This window comes from Pollachius pollachius (genome assembly GCF_949987615.1).
Source record: "Pollachius pollachius genome assembly, chromosome: 18".
NCBI classification, from domain to species: domain Eukaryota; kingdom Metazoa; phylum Chordata; class Actinopteri; order Gadiformes; family Gadidae; genus Pollachius; species Pollachius pollachius.
The window spans coordinates 11,199,826-11,212,759 of NC_136951.1; the positions used below are offsets into that span (position 1 = coordinate 11,199,826).

General features: G+C 44.0%; 2 protein-coding genes across 2 annotated transcripts; one reads left to right on the top strand and one right to left on the bottom strand.

The window, feature by feature from the left end:
* Nucleotides 1-1,161: 1,161 nt before the first annotated feature.
* On the top strand, nucleotides 1,162-10,340 carry acads (acyl-CoA dehydrogenase short chain). Its single transcript, XM_079755718.1, has 10 exons — nucleotides 1,162-1,242; nucleotides 2,567-2,727; nucleotides 3,156-3,305; nucleotides 3,608-3,719; nucleotides 4,009-4,160; nucleotides 8,243-8,413; nucleotides 8,790-8,927; nucleotides 9,081-9,176; nucleotides 9,431-9,487; nucleotides 9,656-10,340. Exons 1-10 carry the CDS (start codon nucleotides 1,212-1,214, stop codon nucleotides 9,806-9,808), a joined length of 1,221 nt encoding a protein of 406 aa, XP_079611844.1. The 5' UTR covers nucleotides 1,162-1,211; the 3' UTR covers nucleotides 9,809-10,340.
* Nucleotides 10,341-11,575: 1,235 nt separating this feature from the next.
* Nucleotides 11,576-12,650, bottom strand: cldn5b (claudin 5b). Its single transcript, XM_079755719.1, has one exon. The coding sequence runs from the start codon at nucleotides 12,523-12,525 to the stop codon at nucleotides 11,881-11,883; it is 645 nt and encodes a 214-aa protein (XP_079611845.1). The 5' UTR covers nucleotides 12,526-12,650; the 3' UTR covers nucleotides 11,576-11,880.
* Between the last annotated feature and the right edge of the window lie 284 nt (nucleotides 12,651-12,934).

Sequence of the window (12,934 nt, forward strand, 5' to 3'; positions counted from 1 at the left end):
ATAGTATTCCAGCTATTCTCATACCCACTACAACCACTTCAAACTACTTTACAATTTAAGCCCCTTATTCACCGCACACTTACTCAAACACAAAATGCTGTCGGACATGCATTGGCCTGCCAGGTGTGTGCCAGTTGGAGATTATCTACATAACTCACTTATTTGAATTTGTTTTCTTACCTCAACCCAATCAAACAGCAGATATCAGCTCTGTGTGAGTGTTGCATATTGCAATCTCTGGAACATTTGCAATTTTTGTAGCAAGTATCCTGGTATTCCTCGAGCTATATTTATAGATTTTACATTTTAAATGAATATCAGGGTATTATTTATTTTATTGAGCTCAGTGATTACAATTATGAACATTAGGGCTTGTATACGAGAATGCACACCGCTTCTATCATTGTGATGTGACATCACGATATAGGCCAACAAGCCCGGTAAAATGAGCCTTCGAAGAAATCCATTGCATCCAAAAGAAAGAAAAAAAAAAGTGCTTATTAATTTAAGTAATTTCCGAACAAGGCAATAGTTTATTGGAAATTACATCGTGAGAACCAACTATGGAGGCAGCCACCTCTACGTCTGGCAACTTCACCCCAGTGTGACGTCAACTTCTCATTCGTTAAAGCACAGGTTTCGAGTGCGGGTAAAGGGTAAAGGTAAAGGTGTTTCTGATAAAAAATAAATAAGGCCCTAACAGTCCACAAGTATAACAGTCCTCATGGTAGGGCCAACTATAGCTACCACGGTGACTCTTATACTTGTCTAGTTCCTCTGTTATTGCCCTGTTACATGTGTTGCACAATGAAGGACATTTTGATATCGGTATTGTTCTTGGTGCATACATATCCAGGTAATTGGGTCCATTCAATTTCATTCCCAGGACACTTGGCATGTGATCAACCTGTTCATCTTTTGATTGATAGATTTGTAGGACACATAAATCAAACACCTCAAAATAGTAGTATATGTATTCTAGGATGCAGGTGATATTATTATACTCTCAACTGTGTTGGTTTGTAGAGCATTAGATTTCGGGAACAATTCTGGCATTTTGGCCTAGAGCCTAAAGAGAAGGATAGAAGTGTTTGAGGAGGACTTTTACTCTGAAACGTAACTTGACGTTGGTCACGTGACACGTTATATTCATTCCATCCCCGTATTTCTGTCCCTCATTTGACACGCAAGTTAATCGGAGAGGAAACACAATGACAGCCGCGATCTTTAAAGCAAGACAAGGTCAGAATGCTTCGGTTACAAACAATCGTTTCATGTGTGAACGTTTTGCACGGCACGCCTTTATCAAGCCAACCTAAGGCAACATAAGGCATTATTTTCAGTTCGATAATTTGCTTTGTTATTGGCTCTGTTCACTGTTGCAGGACGGGTTTAAAGTCATGTTTGTCATGCACAACATGTCAAACAAGAATAAAATGGGTTTATATGGCAACTGATGTAATAAAAGCTAACTTTTAATGTGGAGCATAAGTCAAAGGCATGGTATGGCATGCCTGATAGTTTACTATGGTAATCGTTTCTTTATAGTTTAAACGCTGATACCTTGTCGGTTCATAAATTCTAAGACTCATGACAAGAGTAGACGTCAGAAGCTACAAATATGTCTTCAGTAGGTCTGATATTGTTGTATTTATATTGATTTTGTAACAAATGCACTTGTGGTATTTAACATTGAATGTCACACTTCTTAAAACGAATGTGGATTTACGGTGAAAGCACTCAAAATACTTTACAACTATATAATAATGATTAACTCGAGCCAAAATCAGAAGAAGAAAGTTATTCAATATCAGTGTTCGTCGGCGCATTGGAGTCGGACAATGATGACGTACTGAATAACCTCTCACCTACATATTCTATAATAACCTGCTCAATGTATGGTTTTAAAGTGCAATACCGCTCTGGGTGTTCAAACCATCGTTTCGTCTTCCCTGGCTTCACCTAAACATCCATTACCAAAATACTGTTGTTAAATGATTTCATTGAACTGATTCTGCAGAACAATATTTAGCATGCACGCCCCTGTCCCAAATGTAAACAATGGTAATGACGTTACAGCACTCTCGTCTTTGTGATCACAAATGTTATGAAGTATTTGTTATTCACTGTCACTTCACCCAAAGTCTGTGCTGACCGATGCACATTGATCCAAAGACAAACAACTATATTGCCATTGTTCGCGGAAAGAACTAGTGCAAGGAAGTAATTTAGCCAAATTATATTGCTAACGGATGTTTTAGTGAAGCCAACAGAGAAGGCCAGGATGGTTTTATCACCCCGACCGGTCCTTATATTATACAACCATGGCTATTGTTATATACTATGGTGCACACACAGATTCTTATTCCTATTTAAAATAAGATTTAAAATAGCACTCATCCCATGCAGTATTCATTATAGAAAATATTAAAGATAGAAATATATATACTATTATCATAAAGGAATATAATCAACAATTAAGGACAGCCAGCCACTGGTCACTTGTGTTCATGTCTCTTTCCATCCTTCGCTATTACTCTCTCTCTCTCTCTCTCTCTCTCTCCAGCCCTTGGCTTGTGTCTTAGAGGCTCTAGAGCTCTGTCCCAGCTAGCAGAGCTACCAGAGATGCACCAGATGATGCGGCAGACTTGCAGGGACTATGCAGCCAAGGAGCTGGCTCCCATCGCAGCCACGTTGGATAAGAATCACACTTACCCCGCAAAGCAGGTGCACTGAAACACAAGACAAATTGGGATTTAGACCCTGATCCTCATCCACTTAACCGTTTCTGGTTACCATGGCTTCTCCGTGCTATGTTTGGGTTGTTTTTTCGAAAGTTTAGGTTTGTGCAGCATTAAGATTAATAGTTTAACCAATGTGGATTGTGATTATTATCGTGGTTTCCCTGACCTGACCTGGAAATGGTAAAGTTTGGTTAAAAGGCCTCTGATGAGAGACTTAACGTAAATAGCTTGCGATAGCAAACATTTCCTTGTGAATTTCCAGACTTGGATTAATGCTAGATTACAACCTATGAATTGCTCATCAGATTGGAGTAGTGATCGAAAACCCAGTAAATGATTGGTGCTGTTACAGTTCTCTCTCTCTCTCTCTATTAACCCTCAAGGCTGTGGTCTGTTGTGTTATTCCTGCAGATCCTGGAGCTGGGAGCCATGGGGGTGATGGCTGTGGAGGTGCCTGAGGAGCTTGGGGGAACAGGAATGGACTACCTGGCCTACAGCCTGGCCACGGAGGAGATCAGCCGGGGCTGTGCCAGCACTGGAGTGGTCGTCTCCGTTAACAATGTCAGTGCATTTCTATATAGATATAGATATGTGTTTTTTGTTTCCAACTTGTCATTTTTTTGCTTATTATATATCATTTTAATTTATAGAGTATGATAGTTTTTGTGTTGTTAGACTCCACGTCAACATTTTCTGGATTTAAGCCCCAATGCATTAAGAAATTACTAGCATCTACTAAATGAGCTAATAGTACATTCTTCTCTTCTATTTCTATCTCCCATAAGTCATTTGTAGTTATTAATACTAAATAGTAATTGTAATATGAAACTTGACACGTGTCTATTGATATTTTCTATCTTAAGTCACTCTACATCGGACCCATCTTAAAGAATGGTAATGAAGAACAGAAAAAACAGTGGATCACTCCCTTCACCACGGGAGAGAAAGTCGGCTGCTTTGCTCTCAGTGAACCAGGTGAGCTCAATCTCCTTTTCATTAATGTCCTGCTTTCAAACAAATGCCGCTAAATCATTATTTGTGCAAATAAAGTCTGTTCAGATGTAGTGCAGTAGTGAAAATGGACTCTTCCTTCCTGTTTGTTATGGAAGGTATGTTAAAAAACAAATGATAAAGAAAAGAATAACACAACATACTACTACCGTACAACATTAATAGGAGGATAGTCTACCTATGAACTGGCTTCATGTAGAATGTAGATTAAAGCAGGAACCGTTCTTAAGTGAAATTCCCAATGGTTCCGTAGGGAACGGCAGCGATGCCGGCGCCGCGTCTACTATGGCGCACCAGGACGGGGATGAGTGGGTGCTGAATGGCACCAAGGCCTGGATCACCAACAGCTGGGAGGCCTCAGCCACCGTGGTGTTTGCCACCACCGACAAGGCGCTCAAGCACAAGGTAGGTTAGCCAGGTTCAGGTCAGTCAAACACAAGGTAGGTTAGCCAGGTTCAGGTCAGTCAAACACAAGGTAGGTTAGCCAGGTTCAGGTCAGTCAAACACAAGGTAGGTTAGCCAGGTTCAGGTCAGTCAAACACAAGGTAGGTTAGCCAGGTTCAGGTCAGTCAAACACAAGGTAGGTTAGCCAGGTTCAGGTCAGTCAAACACAAGGTAGGTTAGCCAGGTTCAGGTCAGTCAAACACAAGGTAGGTTAGCCAGGTTCAGGTCAGTCAAACACAAGGTAGGTTAGCCAGGTTCAGGTCAGTCAAACACAAGGTAGGTTAGCCAGGTTCAGGTCAGTCAAACACAAGGTAGGTTAGCCAGGTTCAGGTCAGTCAAACACAAGGTAGGTTAGCCAGGTTCAGGTCAGTCAAACACAAGGTAGGTTAGCCAGGTTCAGGTCAGTCAAACACAAGGTAGGTTAGCCAGGTTCAGGTCAGTCAAACACAAGGTAGGTTAGCCAGGTTCAGGTCAGTCAAACACAAGGTAGGTTAGCCAGGTTCAGGTCAGTCAAACACAAGGTAGGTTAGCCAGGTTCAGGTCAGTCAAACACAAGGTAGGTTAGCCAGGTTCAGGTCAGTCAAACACAAGGTAGGTTAGCCAGGTTCAGGTCAGTCAAACACAAGGTAGGTTAGCCAGGTTCAGGTCAGTCAAACACAAGGTAGGTTAGCCAGGTTCAGGTCAGTCAAACACAAGGTAGGTTAGCCAGGTTCAGGTCAGTCAAACACAAGGTAGGTTAGCCAGGTTCAGGTCAGTCAAACACAAGGTAGGTTAGCCAGGTTCAGGTCAGTCAAACACAAGGTAGGTTAGCCAGGTTCAGGTCAGTCAAACACAAGGTAGGTTAGCCAGGTTCAGGTCAGTCAAACACAAGGTAGGTTAGCCAGGTTCAGGTCAGTCAAACACAAGGTAGGTTAGCCAGGTTCAGGTCAGTCAAACACAAGGTAGGTTAGCCAGGTTCAGGTCAGTCAAACACAAGGTAGGTTAGCCAGGTTCAGGTCAGTCAAACACAAGGTAGGTTAGCCAGGTTCAGGTCAGTCAAACACAAGGTAGGTTAGCCAGGTTCAGGTCAGTCAAACACAAGGTAGGTTAGCCAGGTTCAGGTCAGTCAAACACAAGGTAGGTTAGCCAGGTTCAGGTCAGTCAAACACAAGGTAGGTTAGCCAGGTTCAGGTCAGTCAAACACAAGGTAGGTTAGCCAGGTTCAGGTCAGTCAAACACAAGGTAGGTTAGCCAGGTTCAGGTCAGTCAAACACAAGGTAGGTTAGCCAGGTTCAGGTCAGTCAAACACAAGGTAGGTTAGCCAGGTTCAGGTCAGTCAAACACAAGGTAGGTTAGCCAGGTTCAGGTCAGTCAAACACAAGGTAGGTTAGCCAGGTTCAGGTCAGTCAAACACAAGGTAGGTTAGCCAGGTTCAGGTCAGTCAAACACAAGGTAGGTTAGCCAGGTTCAGGTCAGTCAAACACAAGGTAGGTTAGCCAGGTTCAGGTCAGTCAAACACAAGGTAGGTTAGCCAGGTTCAGGTCAGTCAAACACAAGGTAGGTTAGCCAGGTTCAGGTCAGTCAAACACAAGGTAGGTTAGCCAGGTTCAGGTCAGTCAAACACAAGGTAGGTTAGCCAGGTTCAGGTCAGTCAAACACAAGGTAGGTTAGCCAGGTTCAGGTCAGTCAAACACAAGGTAGGTTAGCCAGGTTCAGGTCAGTCAAACACAAGGTAGGTTAGCCAGGTTCAGGTCAGTCAAACACAAGGTAGGTTAGCCAGGTTCAGGTCAGTCAAACACAAGGTAGGTTAGCCAGGTTCAGGTCAGTCAAACACAAGGTAGGTTAGCCAGGTTCAGGTCAGTCAAACACAAGGTAGGTTAGCCAGGTTCAGGTCAGTCAAACACAAGGTAGGTTAGCCAGGTTCAGGTCAGTCAAACACAAGGTAGGTTAGCCAGGTTCAGGTCAGTCAAACACAAGGTAGGTTAGCCAGGTTCAGGTCAGTCAAACACAAGGTAGGTTAGCCAGGTTCAGGTCAGTCAAACACAAGGTAGGTTAGCCAGGTTCAGGTCAGTCAAACACAAGGTAGGTTAGCCAGGTTCAGGTCAGTCAAACACAAGGTAGGTTAGCCAGGTTCAGGTCAGTCAAACACAAGGTAGGTTAGCCAGGTTCAGGTCAGTCAAACACAAGGTAGGTTAGCCAGGTTCAGGTCAGTCAAACACAAGGTAGGTTAGCCAGGTTCAGGTCAGTCAAACACAAGGTAGGTTAGCCAGGTTCAGGTCAGTCAAACACAAGGTAGGTTAGCCAGGTTCAGGTCAGTCAAACACAAGGTAGGTTAGCCAGGTTCAGGTCAGTCAAACACAAGGTAGGTTAGCCAGGTTCAGGTCAGTCAAACACAAGGTAGGTTAGCCAGGTTCAGGTCAGTCAAACACAAGGTAGGTTAGCCAGGTTCAGGTCAGTCAAACACAAGGTAGGTTAGCCAGGTTCAGGTCAGTCAAACACAAGGTAGGTTAGCCAGGTTCAGGTCAGTCAAACACAAGGTAGGTTAGCCAGGTTCAGGTCAGTCAAACACAAGGTAGGTTAGCCAGGTTCAGGTCAGTCAAACACAAGGTAGGCTGGCTAGGTACAGGTTGATCAAACACAAGGGGCCCTATCTTGCATCCGGCGCAATTGAATAAATCGCTGGCGCATGTGTCGTTGCTAGTTTGCAACTGGCGCACAGCGTTCTTTTCCCTCCTGTGCCACGCGATGGTAAATTAGGGAATGATCTTGCGCCCAAAGGAGCGGTTCGGCGAAAGGAGGAGGCGTGTTCTGGCGCAAACGTTCCCTGGTGCTATTTTGCAGTTTCAGAAATCACAGCCAAAAACCAGGAAGCACCTGGTTTAAAGTCAGTGGTGCATTGTTCAGATGCTATTTTAAGTGCGCATGCATAATGTTGCTTGTGCACCTCGCACATACACTTTGCTTCTCTCATCTACCTAGCCACACATTCTTTGTCAATTGTTTGGGAAAGAACAGCTGATACAGCGGTAATAAGTTGTACTTTCAAATCAATGCATCTGCAAACACCGTACAGAAAACACATATTTTCTTGACACAGACATCGTTTACATGCCCTTAACTTTTAGGATTGATGAGTATTTGATCGTGAGAAAACATTGTTATACCGCGAGTGAGTGTTAAAAAGAATGAATGAATGCGGGCGCGTGTGTGTGCCTCCATCCGTTTAAACACACGCAAATTAAACACGTAACGCACAATACAGTCCATGGCAATGTACATAAACGGGGGGACACATTCGTATTAGGACCACAAGTCGATAACGATAATGCATACAATACTGATAAGAAATGATGTTTATGATGTATTACGTATATCATTAAATAGAACCACAGTTACTGCATTTCATAGGTGTGTTAAGTTTTCTTTGCCGAAATTTATTTGAGGATTGAAGTTGTGGAAGAAAACCTTATTCCATGAGTGAATTAGGCCATATTATTTGGCCATAAACTGAGCCATTTGAAATTTGAAATTCATGTGCATCTGTCTCATCGGAGACTGCAGATGCGCTGTCAAAATATAAACTTGTCAGATTCAAATGCGCTCATGGCTCTTAAAGGGGATGGGAGCTGGCACTCTCGTTGGTTTATTGCACGTTACGCCCAAACCACACCTACGGGTAATTAGGCTACTTCAGACCAACCCTTTTTAGATTTGCGCCGGGCGCAAGAGTCATTTTTGCGCCGGTAAACTAGCGACATCGCCATAGAACCGCCCACAAAGCTACTTGCGCTTGGTGCTTCTCACTTGCGTTTCAGACCGTTAAAATAGGGCCAAAGGTAGGCTAGCCTGGTTCAAGTCCCTTGAAAAAAATAAGGGAGACTAGCCAGATTTAAGTTGATCAAACACATGGTAGGCTAGCCAGGTACAAGTTATTTTAAATAAAAGGCGTCTTTTCTAAATGACTGAACACTGTTTATACACTTATCATCTTTATTAAATGCAGTCATTTCTTATCTGTTGTTTTCACTGTGTCGTTGTGTGTGTTATCCCGTGCTGGGTATCAGGGTATCAGTGCCTTCCTGGTGCCCATGCCTCACCCGGGGCTGTCCCTGGGGAAGAAGGAGGATAAGCTGGGCATCAGAGCCTCCTCCACGGCCAACATCATCCTGGAGGACTGCAGGATCCCCCTAGGGAACCTGCTGGGCTCCCGCGGAGCAGGGTTCAAAATAGCCATGGTAGGATGTTAACATAACACTATGGGGGCAGGGTGGTCTAATGGCTAAGATGTTAACATTACACTATGGGGGCATGGTGGTCTAATGGCTAGGATGTTAACATTACACTATGGGGGCAGGGTTGTCTGAAGGCTCGGATGTTGGACCCCCAGCTATGACATCAGCAGTGTAATATAAGGCGTTTAGCCAAAATCAGCGGCTGGGGTGTCTCCCAGCCTAAAGGTTCTGGGTTCAATCCCCAATAGCACAGAGTACCACAAGGCATCCTAGAGCGAGACGCTCAACCCCTACCTGTGAAGAAGTTTGTTTGTTATAATGCACCTGCTTAATGAATTAATCATCACACAACAAATGATACCGTGTGTGACTCTGACAGCAAACCCTAGACAGTGGGCGGATTGGCATCGCCTCCCAGGCTCTTGGCATTGCTCAGGCCGCTTTGGACTGTGCTGCCGACTACGCACACAAACGCACAGCCTTCGGAGCGCCCATCGGCAAGATGCAGGCCATACAGGTATGGGAGAAGAAACCACACATCTTCACTTGGGTATTTTGCGATATTGAGCTTAAATTACTCCACATTTCATATTTGTTTCTTCCCGTAAATGATTTAGATCTGTTCAGTTTTGTTCGTTTGTGTTAATATGTATGATGTGTGTGTGTCTAGTTTAAGCTGGCAGACATGGCACTGGCGATCGAAAGTGCTCGTCTGCTTACGTGGAAGGCTGCCCTCTTAAAAGATGCCAAGAAACCCTTCACCAAGGTACACTCGCACCAACACCATTTAAAATGCATTTCAACTAGCCCTGAAGAGTGTGTGTGTGTGTGTGTGTGTGTGTGTGTGTGTGTGTGGGTGTGTGTGTAGAGCATGATATTGACAATGCCAGGCTTATGAGTTTGATTCACACATAAGCCACACCCTTGCTAAGGTCTTGAATAGAAACACCACCAAAGGGCCTTTTATAGCATATGTTAGCAAAACGCAGTTGCAAGTCTTTTCTTCTTGTTTCCCTTCAGGAGGCCGCCATGGCTAAGCTAGCAGCTTCCGAAGCTGCCACTTTCAGTGCACATCAGGTGAGACAAATTTGATTTATTACATATAAATGCAATTTTAATGATCCTCCTTATTAAATAGATTTATTCAAGGTTTTCTTGTCATCGTTTTTCAACTTAAATTGTATTTTTGTGCCTCTAAGCTGCATTCTAAGTTTTGCTCTCTTTCACACGGGGAACTCTTTAAAGTCGATCCAAATTCTCGGTGGGATGGGTTTCGTGACGGACATGCCGGCGGAGAGACACTACCGGGACGCACGCATCACAGAGATCTACGAGGGCACAAGTGAAATCCAGAGACTGGTGATCGCCAACCAGGTCCTAAAGGAGTACCAGCCATAGACACCACTACCTCTACTCGGAAATATGAAAAGACAAAGGACTTATATACTGAAAATTAACAAGGGTATAATCTTTTAAGGACTAGATGTGATCATGTCACAGCCTTCACCAGCCTACATTACCTTTAACATCCTGCGAGCAGATTCGAGGCATTAGGGCTCTTTGGGTCTTTTTGCGATTCACAAATGATTTATTGCCAAACTCGTCCTTCTATGGATCAAGGGTTGTCGCCTTTCATTTTTGTTTGTTTTTCTTTGATCAGGCGTTTCTGTAAAACCAATCATAAAGGTAATGTACTTCAGAAGGCTCGCCACAAGGTGGCAGTGATAAGCTAAACGTGTTGATGCTCCCCATAGCTCCGAATGTTACAAATTAATTACAAGCCGAAGTACTGTAGTCCTTGTAGATGCTTCTGAATGTTCACTTTTCAGATGGCCGCTTGTGGCCCAAATTAATTACTGATCAAATTGTACATTTTGTTTAGTTTTCAGATTGACGGGTAGTATATGTATCACAGTGTTTTTACCTCAAACATTAGACGAATGAGGACATGGTTGATCATATATCCTTCAATTTTTGGTATAAAAAACAAATACCTCAATAACTATCACCACGGGTGCCCAGTGTGTTTTTATAACAGCTGTTTAAAATACATTTAAACGCATGCCACCTGGTGGAGCCTTTGAGCCACAGTGTTGTAAATGGGAATCCCCTCAGCCTGTAGAATGAATGCCAGGATCTACCAGTAGACCTATACAGTACTAGGAGGATAGTACGTTCCTGTTCCGTTTGTGGACAATAGTCTCAGGTTGGTTCAGTACCGACTCCGGGGGCAGGCTAGTGTATCTGCAAGGGTGTTTGAACCCAGGCTGAAAGGTTCTAGGTTCAATCCCCAGTGTCCGCAGCCTACCTGTAGGAATCATGTTATTACCAGCCCCCATTCAACCACCAGGTGTGACGGGTGTGTCCACCCAGATGTTTGATGGATGGATCAGCCCAACTGTTGGTTCCCGGTAGGTTGCTCTGTTCATCATACATTATATACTGTCACAATAAGAGGTTTTCAGTCATGTGATCTGAAGGACGCCACCTTAGGACTTCAGGTGTTATTCAGATGATAATAGTGAAAATGATGGCAACTTGGAATGTGTGTGACATCATGGGAAACCCTACTACAGGGTAGAAGTGTCTTGTAATAGACATGCAAAATCACACCTGGTTGCAGGGGCTCTAAAACTGAATAGAACAGAATACTGATATCAGGAGTGCACATTCAGTACACAATAATAGACGCAATCTCTTTCTATTATTTTGCACATCCCAAGCACAATAACACTAGGCTTATTATAATATTAATGTCTTTGTTATGTTTTCACATGGGGGTGTACTTTGACCTAGATATAGACGGTGCTTCCTGTCTGATAAGTAAGTCACTAACCGTGTCTCCTAGACACCGCAGTGTCTCGAACCCAACACAACCCTCGACACAAAGATGTTTTTAAATAGACATCTTTGAAAATGTTCAGGGACATTACTCAAGAAGTGTATGACCTTGGTTAGAGTTGAAGTTGTTCATATGACTTATAAGGTTATATTGCTTTATATTTATTGCTTGTAAGTACTCTTTGACCACAATTCTGAACGGATATAAGATCATATCCCAAAATAGTTTTAATTTTATTTAAAAATGTTCTTCGTTTCACGTAAAACAGAAACAAAAGAAACGCATACAAGGCAATGGATTAAAATACAAAGTCCATTCAGAAGAATACAAATGATGTGAGTAAACATTTCAATGAGCGTCCATGCTCGTGGCTTCTCCCACAAACAAATCAAACCCACACTATGAGCTACATTACACTCAATGTATCAAAACCACACAAACAAAAACCACCAGGCACAAATATAACCAAGGGAAGCGGCAATAAGATTTACAAAATATATAGGCTATATATAATCTGCAAAGACTGCAATATATAGTATGACACACTTATGCCTTACATTTATGATCCGACTGTGCAAAAGCAATTTCCTAATTTCACTATATTCACAAGTCCCCTCGTCAGGGGACGTCACACAAAATGCTTCGTGTCTTTGTCGCTGCTGGTGGTCTTTGTCGCGACGTATTTGATGGGATAGTCGCTCCTCAGCCCCCGGGAACCGGCGGAGCAGCAGAGCAGCGTCCCCCCGAGGAGGAGCAGCGCAGCGGCCGCCCAGCCGATGTAGATTGCGGACCCTATCTCTCTCTTCTTGGACGCGGGCACCTGGAGGCTGTAGAAATCCACGATGATACTGTTGGCTATCCAGCACAGCGGGATGAAGACGATCACACCGCTGAGGATGTAGAGCACGCCTCCCGCGCCCACCACCCTTGCCTTGACCGTCTCGTCGCCAATGCAGTTGGTGTACTGCGCGCCGGCTATGGTCACCATGAGGGCGACGATGCTCAGCACGGCCGAGATGACCGTGAGGGCGCGCGCCGTCTGCAGGTCCGGGTGCAGCGCGAGCATTGATTCGTGGACCTTGCACTGCGTCTGGCCCGTGCTCTGGAACACGCACGACATCCACAGGCCGTCCCATATGGTCTGCGCCACCACGATGTTGGCCTCGACGAACGCGGACACCTTCCAGGTGGGCAGCCCGCAGGCGATCATCACGAGCAGGGAGCCCAGGATGGACGAGCCCATGCCGAGGAACTCCAGACAGACGGGGAACATGTTTTCTGAATCTATTTGATTTGTTGGTATACCGTTTTTAAAAAAGTATTTTAAGAGATTTTAAGTTTAAAAAGATTTTTTTTAAAAGAAAAAACGCTTGGCCGTTGGGAATACCGATGTGTTCTTCTGAGTAGCGTGCGTTTTATAAACGGTGTTGACGTTGAGGTTTGCAACTTAATGGAGCAAGGTGATGCTACAACTAACATATCCCTCATCTCTTCCGCCCCCCCGCCCCCCCCCCAAAAAAACTTTGAACCAATCATAGTTTAGAAGCAAGCCTGAGGTTTCAGAGCGTGTGCGTGTGTTGTGTGCTCACTGCGAACATCCAAAAAATAATCTAAATGATGGGTCAGATTCTTATGGTTTACAGAAATTGTAGGTCTATAGAAAGTGAATGGGCGTTTATCGC